The following is a 14,085-nucleotide window of genomic DNA, read 5'->3' on the forward strand; positions in this document are numbered from 1 at the left end:
ACAGGAGCCAGGGAATGGCTTCCCAGTGCCAGAGGGCAGGGCCAGATGGGATATTGGGCAGGAATTGTTCCCTGGGAGGGTGGGCAGGCCCTGGCACAGGGTGCCCAGAGAAGCTGTGGCTGCCCCTTTGAGTGCCCAAGGCCAGGCTGGACATTGGGGCTGGGAGCAGCCTGGGACAGTGGGATCTTTAAGGTCCCTTCCAACCCAMATCTTTCTGTGATTCTGTATCTTACAATAAAACTCACCCACATCRGCTGAGTTTAAACAAGCTGTCAATGTGGAGGCCAAAATTTGGGGTTTACAGGTTAAAGCTGAATTTGTKAACAGGACCTGATAGTGAAGAAAGCACTGCAGAGCCTCCTGGGAAGAGAAGTGGCCAGAAGGACTTGGGATTTTAGGGGAACAGCAGCCACCCTTTCTGCTCTTTTAGATAAGGACAAGATACACTTTTTTGAGAAAATAAAATTGCACCAGGAATACACATATTGCACAGAATCCATTTTCTAATTAAACRCGTATGGAAATACCCAAATAGTGGCTACTGACTTGAGCCAAAGATTTTCAACAACAAGAATTTGAAATGTCTTGGGAAAGAACACTGCTAGACTGAAAATATCCTACAGAATAACAGAGAAAAGACTTTTGGCAAACGTAAAACAGCAAGTTGGTAAAAGGTATATAATCAAATGCCCATAACTGTTTATGAGGTAATGTCTTTATTAACAATCTAAAAGAGGGGATAAACAACACAGCAAAAGATATTGCACCCTACAGTCAACTCTGGGACACCAGTAGGATTGGGGAAATAATCCAAAAGGGTCTTGAGAAGATATCCTGGGTAGGAATGAATGAATTTCTCATTTAAAGAGGATGGGGTTTAGAAGAAGTTGAAACATGAAATTTTTTTAAGGGAGGAGAGAGAGAGGAGGAAGAGGGAGAGTGAGAGAATGGAGAGATCTATTTTTGAACAGATGAAGCACATCACCAAGTTCAAGAGGATGAATTATCCCTGTCTGGGCTTCTGGAGCAGCAGCTCCTGGAAAATGCCTTCTGGGTATTACGAAATGGTCATTGGTGACCACATTTGCGACCAAACAGCAAGGGCAGCTGAAAGCAGGAATGGATGCAAAGGTGAGGGGCAAAGCTGCCTGACCCCCACCATCCAAAATGGKCTCTGGGAAGAACAAATGTGCACAGGCTGTGGTGGTTGGCAACCTCCCCTCAGCTTTCCCTATAAATCTCCCTCCTCAAGAAGAGGAGAAAAGTCAGTGTGAAATGAGGGAGTTTGAATCCTGGAGCTGATACACAAAGGTTTGTCAAAGAAGGGAGCAGTGTGGCTGAATAGAAGGAAATGTTTCATGACCGCGAGGCATGGGGAATCATCTCTCAGGAAAGGTGAAAAATGACCCATTGTTGGTGATATTTGTGGCCAAATGAAGGCAAAATACAAACCCAGTGTACGTTAAACAGTAATCTCTGACTTGCTGGAGACAATCTCCACACATCTTCAGCATTTGCACTGCAGATGTGTGCCAGGACAGCCTAGGGCAGGTGATTTCTGTAACCACCTTTCAAGGAAGGACACAGTCCTTTAGAGAGCCCCAAGGCTGTTCCAGAGCCAGACTGTCCTGCACCCTTTCCCTTCAGTGATCTCACAAAGCCACACACAGAAATGACAGCATTGGAGGCACAAAACACAGCACAGAGATTTGGGCTTGTGGATTTGCTGATCCCACGTGCCAGGGTGGCCAGGACCTAACGAAGAGGGGACAAGTATTTTGGCAGTGGGCTTGAGAGACCTTTACAGGTGGCTGAGATTTGGGAGCCCTCAGTCCCACTTCAGGCTCCAGAGCAGAGCAGTAGGAACAGGAGGAATCTTCTTTTCTCAGTGTCCCCCAAGTACAACCGATTTTGTTCTTGTTCCAGTTTGTCTCATCCGTTTTTTCCAACTTCTCCTTGTAGCTTCTTGTCACCCTCAGCTTCTCAYCCCGGCTCTGGTTTCCAAGACCATCCATTTTATGATTTCTACCCATCACCAGTGGAAATGTCCAGACTTTCAACCGTCTGGCAGACTGCAGAAATGAGATTTAAACCCATCTGACTCCATGTAACAACAGGTCCGTGTAAAGCACGTCTATCAGCCAGAGCACTGAAAATGCATTTGGTACTCTTTAGTTTGCTCTTTCCTGCTTATGAAAAAGATAATTTTTGTTTAAAAATGGCCCCACTTAAGGAATTATCCATGCCATTAGTCCCTATAACAATAGAGATTAAAGTCTCTAGACCATCTCCTATCAAAATAACACACTCYTCTTTGAACATGTCATTAACACTGTTTTCCATATGGTTGTTGGCAGCAATCTTGGATTTGCTCCGAATTGCTGAAAGTTCATCAATTATAGCACACAGAAGCCATTATCTCTCTTTTCCTTTAGCAAGGAGGTATTCGCTCAGGCAGACAGAAGAGGTAGAGTTCAAGAGAAAAGAAAAAAATAAGAAGAAGGAAGAATTTACTCATAGGAATTCCATGGCAATCATTTGGTTACCATCCAGAATTTTAAGCTGCTGAGAAGTGAATCACAATTGCTGCCTAGGAGGGGRTTCTAGAGTTCAAATCCAGTAGTGRTTTTGGCATTATTACAGGTAACTGATGTGTGCTGACATAGGAGGGAAACAACAGAGCAAATCTAAAGCCTGGCAATGTGAGGGCTCTGAAGGAGCACGAGAAGGGAAGAATGCCACCCACATCCATGGTAAAATGTATTTATAAACTCATCCACGGTAAACTTTCTTTTCTGAGGACACAGAGTAAGCCATGGCAATCACTCAAACAAGATTTAGGGGCTGTGATCCAGTACAATTAGTAAGAATAGCAGTGAAACTCAAACAGTGGTTTTACCCTGTCAGTACAAAAGCAGCTGAAGAGCTTTTAAAGTCTCTCCAGAATAATGAATGAAGTCCACAGTGAGGGGTAAAAAMAGGGGATGGAGTTACAACTGTTCAGCTTTGGGGGCTGCTGATACTAAAACCTTCTCCCATCCATCATGGGGAGGGAGCAGTTATCCCTGAGCAGCTGGGTCTGCAGCCCACATAGCCCTCAGGAGCTTGTTCACYTCTCTGCTCTGGGGCAAAGGCTCCTGGTCCCACCCCGAGGCCACTGCAGGACTTTGGCCCACGGTGCCATCACCAATTCCTGCCCTGGACAAGGGCTGGCTCATCAGCCAGCTGCTCTCAGGAGCAGTTATTCCCTGTTTTCTGGATTCCAGAGGTGACACCCTGTGATTCACAGCACTCCCTGCCCCATACAGATCAGCTCCTCATCCACACTGCACTGGGTCTTGGTTTACTCCACGTGGGACTTTGGGCAAAGCTCTTTGTATCCTTGGCTCGCATTTCCATGCTCTCACTCGCAGCTGAGCTGCCCAAGTATCACTATATAAGCAATGCAAGGAGTGCTCTAACGAGGCAAAGAATCCACAAAGACTGAATTTCTGGCTTAGTCAGGGCCATAAAGAGTGGTGGGAGTAAAAGCCTGGCTTTATCCKCCTTATCCTGGAGGATAACAACAATTCCACCATCCTTCCCTTCTTGTCCCCCTGCCTGCTCAGGCYGAGACTGTACTGTGCATACAAAACTCCCAACATAACAAAATCTTGGATCCTATTTAGAGACTACAATTCCAGGAAAAATAACAGATTATATCAGACCCAGAGTATGATCCTTAACAAATAACATCAGTTAAAAAAAAAAAATAATAAATCAGATTTTACCATAACACATTAGGTACATCCAGAAGCATCAGTACACTGCCACAATTTGAAACCCAATATATTCTTTGGCCAACAAAGGAGTTCTGATATCAGGTGAGACTTCCAGTGACAGTATGGGATGCTGGGCATCGAAATGTACAGGTGCCACCACAACTCGGGCAGATAACCCTAAATTCAGGAGTGATTTTCAGAAACTGCTGTGCACCGATACTTTTATTTCTTCAGAGAAACCAAGTTTTCATTCATTGTAGTATCAGGAACAGCTTCCAGATTTGATAACCCAGGGGCAACAATCTCAGTTCCATCCACAGAACAAATGAGATTGTACAGACACAGAGCAGCTGAGCTTGGCTCAAAGCATTTGATGCCCTTGGAACATTTTTCATCAAAAAATTCCTCTTTGATTAAGCTGTCTGGCATGTAAAATATTCTCATTTTCACTTTCTGAAGTAAAAAAGTAGAGTGTGCCAYCCACAAGCTGCTGCCATTCACTCATCTCCTCAGCCATCCCACATCTCCAAACCATCCCCAACAAACAGAAAAATCAGATATGCACAGACCAAATCTTCCAGTGATTCAGTGAAAATCACACCMCTTATCCCAGGATAGACACCATTCCTGCTAATACAGTCATTTTTTTAACTATAAACCATGCACTGGACTCCTCCTCTCCCAGTGAGGGCAATGGGAACATCAGTGACTTACTTTTTTTTCTGAGAATTGGTTCCACAAAATCCCCTCACAGTGTTGGCACAAGCCAACTACAGTCAAACAAACATTCGACCTTTGCTGAAACCAGAATTTAACCCTTAAAAAAATAAAGGGGTTCTTTAAAGACCAGTATTTACAAAGCATAAATCCCTTAAAACATGGAAATCTCAGSCAGCATGTCAGAGTTTTTCTGTGACTGTGATTGTAAAAACTAGAGTTTAATGATTACAGAACAACAAAAATATGACATTAAAATGAGTTTAAATGACAGTCTTGCCCAAACAAAGCCACAATTTCATTGATGTGAGCAGCCTTWCTTATTTCAGTCCTCTCACAAGCACTAAATGTGTGAAACTGCTCAAAGATCAGGGTTGAAATTCCCCATATTTTGCTGAAGTGGAACTGAAAATCTGAAAATATCCATCCTTTTTTTTTGTCCATGTTAAATGTTTCTTTCCTTTGTGCTTGAACAAAACACCAGGTTGTGACTCAGGTGAAATCACACATCAGGGAGTCACCAGATGTCACCAGATCAATGTCAGAGGCTTCATTCAAGCTGAAAAATGTAAAGCTYAATCTTTAGKATCTCTGGAATGAAGCTGCCCAAASAGAACGAGGACACACAMTTTGAGGCTTTCAAAACATTCCCAAAATTGGACAGSATCTGCCTGGATGCAGAACGTGTAATTCTGGGTAAGAAACCAACTCTTGTAATTTCTCATTCAGGAATGGAGCATGAGAGCATCGAGATTTGTTACATTTTCTCTGGATAGCAGAAAGGCCCGATTTCAAAATCGCACCCACAAAACCCACACAATAAAATACCCTTAGTAAAAAAAGAACCAGCATCTCTGAGTATCTTGCCTTATTCATGTATCTTTTGCATTATTTTTCTGCACAAGCTCAGGCAGAAAATTTAAATCTTGAAAACCACCAAATCTTAATAAACATACTTCCTAGAATTATAATGCACATTTCCTAGAAAGTGAATTTTCGAAGTTCCAGCTCTAAATGTGCGTGGATGGGGCTGTATCTGCTTATTGAAGGACAAAATACAAATGCCACCATGGGACAGAATATGGTTATCCTCTATTGAGGATATAATGTTGTCATTGTAATGAATCCTATTTGTCTCTTCTGCATCACAAAAGGAATGAGAGGTCACAGAATCAAAAAATCATGGAATGGTTTGAATTGGAAGAGACCATAAAGATCATCTCATTCCACCCCAGCCATGGCAGSGACAYCTCCCACTATCCCAGGCTGCTCCAAYTCCCAATGTCCAGMCWGGCCTTGGACACTGCCCAGGAYTGGGATCCACAGCTTCTCRGGGCACCCTGTGCCAGGGCTTCCCCACTGCCACAATAAAAAATGCCTTCTGTGTATCCAACCTGAATTTCCCCTATTTCACTTTGCTGCCACTCCCCCTCRTCCTGTCACTCCAGTTCCTGATGAATTGTCCTCTCCAGTTTCCCCRGAGCCCCTTCAGACCCTGGAARGTGCTCTGAGGTCTCCACACAACCTTCTCTTCTCCAGACAGAACATTCCCAGCTCTCCCATCCTGCCCCCACAGGGAAGGTGTTCCAGTCCCYCTTACCAATTTTGTGGCCCCTCTGGACTTGTTTCCACGTCCKCCTCATGCTGGGAGCACCAGAACCTGCACTGTCAGTGCAGACASACAAGACCACCACACCAGAAAGGCTTTCCCACATCCCCTGCACTTTATCCTGGCTTATTTTTAAGAATGTAGCTATGTCCACTTTTAAAGCTGAAATGACCCGAGCATCCATGGCAGATTTCCAAAGAATGTGTTTAGACCACAGCAGGCCCTAATGACATAAACAGAAATCAGAAGGATTTGAAGTGGAGTTGGCCAGCTTTCCTACCCCAAACACAGCTTTAAATAATTGCCTTCCTCACACCCTTTTTCATTAAAACAGCAGCTTTGGGGTGATGTTCTGCTGGGAACAGGCTCCTACAATTCCCCTGAACACACCATTACTGAGATTTTTGTGCYGCTCTCTTGCTGTAATAAGACACTTTCATAGCCAGCCTTGCCCTCTCCCACTAACTCCTGTGGTTACAAAAACCTTCTTTGGGCACCAGTTTTGGCAGAAAGCACGAAACTGAGTTATTCTTTATGTTATTTCTGCTGCTGTGGGCATTCAGACAGCATGAAGAGGTACTAAATCCCTTCAAAGTTTTGAAGTCTTACTGGYTGTAACCCATGCTGAGGGGAGACTCGTTTTTTGGGGGGTGAAGGTTTGTTTTTCTTCTCTTTCCATAAAAACTGAGGACCAGAAGGCTGTGAGTGTGCTCAGTTTGGAAAATCTGGAGATGGGGAAAGAAGCAACTCTCCCACTACTGCAACTCATCCTAAACACGACCCAAAAACAACAGAGAGGGATAGAGTGAGAAAGATTCTTTCATTCACTGCATTTTACAGAAAAAGGGAGTTGTTTAAAATAATATTTCATTTTTATTYTATGCTTCAGTTAAAAATAAGTTGCAAAGTGGGTTTTTTTTTCAGAGAGAGCTGCTGACTGGTACATGGCAGCCCGCTGAGGAGAAACTCTGTGAAAGGAGCTGTAGAAAATGTAACTTCAAAGAAAAACAGACAGAAAGGCAGTCAGAAAAAATGAAAGAGACTTGAAAGGTGATCGAGTTCTACCTCAGCCATGGGCAGGGACACCTCCCACTGTCCCAGGCTGCTCCCAGCCCCAATGTCCAGCCTGGCCTTGGGCACTCAAAGGGATCCAGGGGCAGCCACAGCTTCTCTGGGCACCCTGTGCCAGGGCCTGCCCACCCTCCCAGGAGGAATTTCTTCCCTACATCCAACCTAAATTTCCCCTCTATCAGTCTGACCCCATTACTATTAGTCCTTTCACTCCAGTTCCTGACGAAATTTGTGTGCAACACCCCAAAATTACTTGTTCTCTGCAACACATCACCAGCAACATCTGTCAGGTATCACATGGGCCAAGTCTTCAGTGAAGAAGGGTAAGAAAACCACAGCAATAACAGTAATAATAATAATAATAATAATAATAATAATAATAATAATAATACAGTAAAAATAAACATCTCCTTCTGAAACATAGCAAACCAATGCTGGTTTTAAAGCATTTTACAACATCCACTGAAATCTATGTAAGGAATGCTTGCTTGGCTTTGAATTTTTGCATTTTGCTCATTTTCCTTCTTCAGCTGAATTTTATGTTTGCCATTGGATGTCGTGGAGCAGAATCAGGGACACATAAATCCAGTGTTTTTCAGGAAGGTGTATTTTATCAAGCACACCAAACATTGAAGGATCATCAAGGGAGTTTTAATTTTAGAAAAAGTTATCTTCAAAATATCCACGTACTTCAGAGCTGATCTCGCAGGTGTCAGCAACAAAGACTGCAGGGCTGACTCAGACAATGGCATGTAAATATTAAGGAATAAAAGAGCCCAGGCTGGGCAGTAGCACAGTTTATAAACATGCAAGGAAAGCAGTAGTATGTGTTCATATTCTTTAATTTTACAGCTCCCCAAACATCTGAGGACTCACAATAAACAGGAAACTAACCTTGATGTGAGCTGCTGGATCTGGGACAGTCTGAATCATGTCCTTTAAMAGGCCAACGTGTTTACCAGGAGCTCAGATCCCAAGGCAGCTGCATAACCAAAGAAACAAAAGTCAGATCATTATACTTTAAATGTTTATTTTCAATAGAAATCTCTTATCTTTTTATAGACTGATAAGCACCTTTCCTTCCCTAGACCTCCTCAAGACTCAGCACAGCTGAAGCTCTAAAACACTTCTGTCTCCAAAGAACCTGTTGAGGATTTATTTCATGCAGGAAAAAAAAAAAAACATTTTTCCCTGAAATTCTCATGGAAAAAATGTTCTTTACTTGTAACGGACAATTATCCCAAAATAAGAACTTAGGACGTTCTCTGCCCAGTCCAACCCCATTATTCACCCGAGATATCAGAGATTTCCACAAGCCAYTCTTCCCAATTTAGAAACACACGGCAGGACTGGGACAGATCTGGAGCMGATATAAAAAAGACCATTTCAGTGAAGCTGTGCTCATTTACAAGAGCTGCAAATCTGCTCCAGACACTCAATTAACAGCACTTCAGAGCAGGGATGTTCTGGAATCCCTTATCCATGTCCAGTAATAGAGTGCAGAGGGGCTGGGGCAGGTGGGGTGCATTTGTCTGCATGTGTAGGGGCTGGAAAACCATTAAATCCCTTTAAAATAGCAACAGTCCTGAATGTAAATTATGTAGAGTACCGCTCAGTAACTTGAAGACCAAATTACTGCTAATAAATTGGGATAAATAAATGAGAATTAGAAAATGTGGAAAAATGTAGGAACATGAACATAATTTAAAGCAATCTGGTTTTTTCTCTGTTTTCCCTTAAAGAGTGGAAATTCCCATTTTTCACACAAGGGGTTTCCTTCCACCCATGACCTTGAGCTCAGTTTTTAAAGCAGCAGGAGATATCACAGAAACAATATTTTTCCTCAGCATCAGCTTTTTTATTTCATTATCTACTCTCACATTTACACTAACATGGAAATCAAAATGCATTTTTATCTATTGATTTAGAAGCAATATTGCCTGGCTAACACTGAGCTGCAGCTTGTCCTAGAAGCAGTGATGTCAGGGAACCATTTATGAGCTATGCAAGTTTAATTTATGTAAATTATACTAAACAGTRCAATTAAAGGGATCACCATTTAGATCTTAGCACAATTCCCCCTACTACTTAAAACAGCCAACTTTTCCTCTTTCAGATCCATGAAAACAAAATAGTTCATCTGAAGGCCTATTAAAAATCCCTAAACAAGCCAAATTCCCATTTTGTCCACTTTTCCCAGCTATATGTGGATGATCAAATGGGATACTGACATCATGGTTTGAAATKAAGATTTTTCTTTCCTCAGAATTTCAAAAGCAAGAGATGCTTTTACAGTAAAAGCAAAATTTCACCAGTGATGCTGTTGGGATTGAAGTCAGACAGAAACACCAACAGCACTGATGKGCTTTTAGTTCCCTCCCTTCCCCAGTAAATCCATGCCTGCCACATCCTCGCTGGATTTATAGGATTCATATTTTAAGTTTTTGAAACATCACACATAGGATCTGGATCACATAAACTGGACGGAAAAATATTTTGAACCCAGTGTTAGATCATGTTTTCAGTGTTTTCATACTCCCATCACTGCACTGCCACAACTGCACCTCRCCCCCAGTAAAAGAAGCCCACCCAGGAAAGGGGATTTGTGCCATATCCAGATTTATTTTGGTCTCTCTAAAGCCTTTACTCAACTGCCAACAACACCTAGACTTAGAAAATTGAGAAATTAGAAATTGAGCTCAGASGTGGGAACTCCATCCCAAAAATGCCCGGTCTCACTCATAACATACTTTTCACTCAGAGCTCAGACCTGAAGTTCTCAGGGTTAAGGAGAAGTTGTTTGAGCAATTCCAGGTCACTCATTTCACATCTCTATCCCAWAAAGGTGGATCCTTTATGGAAGAGAAGACAACCGAGAACATTTGCAAACCAGTTGCCAACTCTGCACCACAAGGAATGGGAATCAAAGACAAGCAAAGGTTGCCCAATATAAGCTGGGAAAACACAACTGGCTCTGGACGTTTGACTTTTCCCCTGTACTGCTGTGAACTTAAAAGGGGGGAATTCTGCTTTAACCTCAACCTTTGGCAGTATTCTTTCTGGATATTTCAATTCTTGCTGCTCCAAAGTGGGACAAGTGCTTGTCTGCAAAACACATGATTTTTATCTTTTCAACTCTGGAAATCATGGCTGAAAAAAAAAGCTGTGACAGTTTTCCTTGCTTATTCCAAACAGAAATRCAATTTTAATTATTTCAGCTCCACCTTTACGGGCTGGAATTGGAAGCTTCCAGACATCTGGTACTAACTCGCTGAACCAGATGGTGTCTATTGGCAGACCCTACTCCACCCCCACCCCAAATTTAATGCTGGTCATGTTTGTGCTTGATGGTGTGGGACAGGGTCTGCTYGTGGCTGGAGGGTCTGCCTTGCAGCCCCTAAATTAGCAGGACTCTGAGGCAAGAGCCAAACCTGACACTAAAGCCTRGTTTAGGGAGACATCTCCTTTCAGAAAACTGAAATAAGGGAATTACAACACAAACTGAGAGTTAAACACTTGCTTAAGTGCCTTCCTGATTTAGGAAGGATATCCTGGACAGGGCACTGAGCAGCCTGGGATAGTGGAARGTGTCCCTGCCCATGGTAGGGGGATGGAATGAGATGATCTTTAARGTCCCTTCCAACCCAAACCATTCTGTGATTCTGGGATTCTATGGAAGGACATATTTGTAGCCACAGAGCAGGTTTTCTTACCCTTCCTGGCATCCTAAGTCAAGACTAGCCTTTACTAATCCAGCTTTAGCARTAGAGGGTTGTGGGACCGGTTTCCATCCCCTGATGCATCCAAAGTGTCATGGAAGAACAAYGGCACTGGTTAGAAATGGCAATAATTAGAGGATTTAAATTCCCCTCTGATGCTCAGGACAGATTAAAATATCAAGATAGAAACAAATTATGGCACAAAACCAGCCGGAGCTGGGTGTGCCAGGGCCACCCCACACAGGAGGAGACAGATAAGCTCTGGAGCCTGTTCTGTTTCCATGCACGCATTTGGGGAGTTATGTAAATACATCAAAGGGYTTGGAATCACGTACAGATCTAGAGCTCACCAGATGGGATTGCAYTGTTCCATCTCTCCTACAGTTGTATCAAAGGGATCAAACCTTTTAAGGAGCACAAATATTGCCAAATTACTGGAGGCTGCACGTCCCCTTATATGGGGACTGGATGCAAACCTATCTYGTGCATTTTCTCACCTTGCAGACAGGACTTTAGGTGTGTTTTCAGTAACTTGGCATGTTGTGCTCACCTAAAAACCCCAGCAGGTTCCTGCTGATGTGTTCTACCCCCCACACCGAAGTGCTCCGATGGAGCACGAGCAGGCAGTGAGCAGAGCTGGYAGAAAAGGGCTCCAGACCAAACTCCGGCCACGCAGCATCCACAGGGAGCAGAGCAGGGCTGCAGCAAGCACACAAACACAGCCTGTGCTGCTCTYCTGCCAGCAATAAACAGCCCAAATCACAAATAACAGAATCCCCGAKGTTGGAAAAGCCCTCCCAGCCCRTGGAGTCCCAGCTGTGCCCGATGCCCACCTTGTCCCCAGCCCAGAGCACTCAGTGCCACCTCCAGCCCTTCCTGGGACACCTCCAGGGATGGGGACTCCAAAGYTCCCTGGGCAGCCCCTGCCAAGGCCTGAGCACCCTTTCCATGGGCAAATTCCTCCTGGTGTCCACCCTGAGCCTCCCCTGGCCCAGCCTGAGGCCGTTCCCTCTCCTCCTGTCCCTGCTCCCCAACCTGACCCCACTCTGGCTGCCTCCTCCTGTCAGGGAGTTGCAGAGGGTCCCTGGAGCCTCCTTTTTTTCCAGGCTAAAAGCGCTCATCTGCACAGGGAGTTACACTCACAATAACACCTCAGTTGTAGCCAGTGCTGGATAATGAAGAGCTGTTTAATCAACAACCTCGTTTTAGCAAACGAGGTGCTGGAATCACCAGGCCAGATTCCTGGTGCACTGCAAACAAGGACAATATGGAATGGTTATCCAAGCACAGGCTGGACCATGGCTCCCCCCAAGTAACCCCGTTTCCCTCCTGCCTGAGATGTGACTGTCACACAGGAGAACAGCTCTGAAGGGCACTGACACAACAATCAAACACAGGGGGCTTGAGGAAACCCCCCTTTGCTGCGACAGGCACCCAGCACTGGGATTGGCACACACACACACAGTGTGCACACACTGGGCTGACGAATAACCACGGTGGCACCACCCCAAATTTCTACCAGCATGACTTGGGATGTTTACCATTACTCACAGGAGGTGAATCCCTGAGCAGCTATGCAGAACATCCCAAGTCAGTGCCAGCAGGACTTTCAGACCCCCTCACACTGTCATGCAACTGGACTGGTCACAGATCTTAAAAGAACTGATGCTTTTCAGCTGTTGGAAAACTTTTGACAAGTCCTTTGCTGGATTGTTTGCTCAGGAAATCTCTTTTTCTGTGCCTGGGTCCCACCAGCACTGGTAAAACTGTGTAAAAAAGAGAAAGGCAGGGATATTCAAAAGGTAGAGCACTATAAACCTGCTCTCAGTGGTGTGCAGAGACAGCACAAGTTCCTGTTGCTGCAGGTTAGAGCTGCACTTCTTTGGTGGATAGCTATGCTACATGTGATTTGCAGCCTTTCTGGACACCCAAAATAATTTCAGTAATGGTGGGAGCCCTTGTCTAGCAAATTTAAGCCAAACTTAGGCTTGCTGCACTCTAGATGTAGCCTAGAGATCCAAGGATCTAACAAAAGAAAAGCAGTACGCTGTTATTCCCCTGTACTGCTGCTTTATTAAAATTATTACATTGTTATTAACTTATTTAAATTAACTCCTTTAACAGGACTATGAAGATAAGAGGTGAAATCCTCATCCACTGAAATAAACTGTTTRCACCAGGCCAGAAATTCACCCACCTGCCTCGGCTCATGTGGGCAAATCTCAGGAGCAGAAGATCCTTACAAGGCTGCAATTTGGGAACTGCTAAGCAAACAAACAACTTTCCTGCCCAGCATGGTACTGTAAGTTCAAGCCTTCCCTCCTCTAATTTAATTTCCAGGTTTAGAGGAAGGTGCTGCAGCTCCAGAGGTTTGCCAAGAAGCCGAGGGAAGCCCCAGGCAGCCCCAGCCCCTCTGTGCCCTGTAAATATGGATTTCTGAGGGAAAATGGCTCTAAGAGAAAAACACAGTAGGATCCAGCACAGAAAGGCAATAGAAATGTTTATAATTCAGCRTTTGTAAAGCAGATAAGAGTGAAACACCACAACTCTTCCATTGACGGGATCTATGACACAGCAGTGCTGCAGGACATGAGTTCAAAACTTTTATGTTTAACTTGTGGTTAGATATGACCACTTAAATTTTAGGGTTTTTTTTCTCTTCTTTCATTGTAACCTCTCTGTGTTTTAACAGCCTCAACAATAAAACCGTGAGGAAAGATCCTGCACTCTCAAAAAAGGTTGAGTTCACCTGCAGTCAGTGGGTATTTGCTGTTAGGGTAAGATTTCATGATTGCAGGTGGATACCATGAATAAAATAATAGCAAAGGAAAGGAAAACCAAAGTAGGAAAGGATGTGTCAAGCCAGGAGGTTTCTACAATTTTCCATTCTCAGTGATAACATCGTGTACTCACCCCGACTTTGCAGGACAGAACTCAACAGCTGTGTTAGGCACTGTCTGATGTGCTTAGTTCCACAGAAGCAATTTAAAGAGCAGAGTAACTCCATGATAATTTTTCAATAGCACCTCTTGGTAGTTTGGATGGGGTTTTTTTTTTTTATAATATGGCATTATTTGTTTAATAAAAGTCAGTGGGAGAAATAAAAGCTGAGTGGGGCAGGTTGATTGATGGGGCTGGTCTATATTCTGGCAGCAAAATAAATTGTCAGATTTTTCACTTTCAAGAAACACCTCCAGAAGTTAATCAT

The 14,085-nt window shown here is 43.8% G+C and overlaps 1 protein-coding gene across 2 annotated transcripts in view; it reads right to left on the reverse strand.

Moving 5' to 3' along the window:
- Window positions 1-14,085, reverse strand: part of ERG (ETS transcription factor ERG) — a 141,654-nt gene that overhangs the window by 90,961 nt on the left and 36,608 nt on the right. For both annotated transcript variants that reach the window (XM_057383392.1, XM_057383390.1), the window contains exon 3: window positions 8,053-8,140. In XM_057383392.1, coding sequence (XP_057239375.1) covers window positions 8,053-8,091 — 39 coding nt within the window. In that variant the 5' untranslated portion in view covers window positions 8,092-8,140. The remainder of the gene's footprint in view (window positions 1-8,052; window positions 8,141-14,085) is intronic.

Source organism: Malurus melanocephalus, unplaced genomic scaffold (genome assembly GCF_030028575.1).
Source record: "Malurus melanocephalus ecotype Western Australia unplaced genomic scaffold, MMel_1.1 scaffold_629, whole genome shotgun sequence".
Taxonomy (NCBI): Eukaryota; Metazoa; Chordata; class Aves; order Passeriformes; family Maluridae; genus Malurus; species Malurus melanocephalus.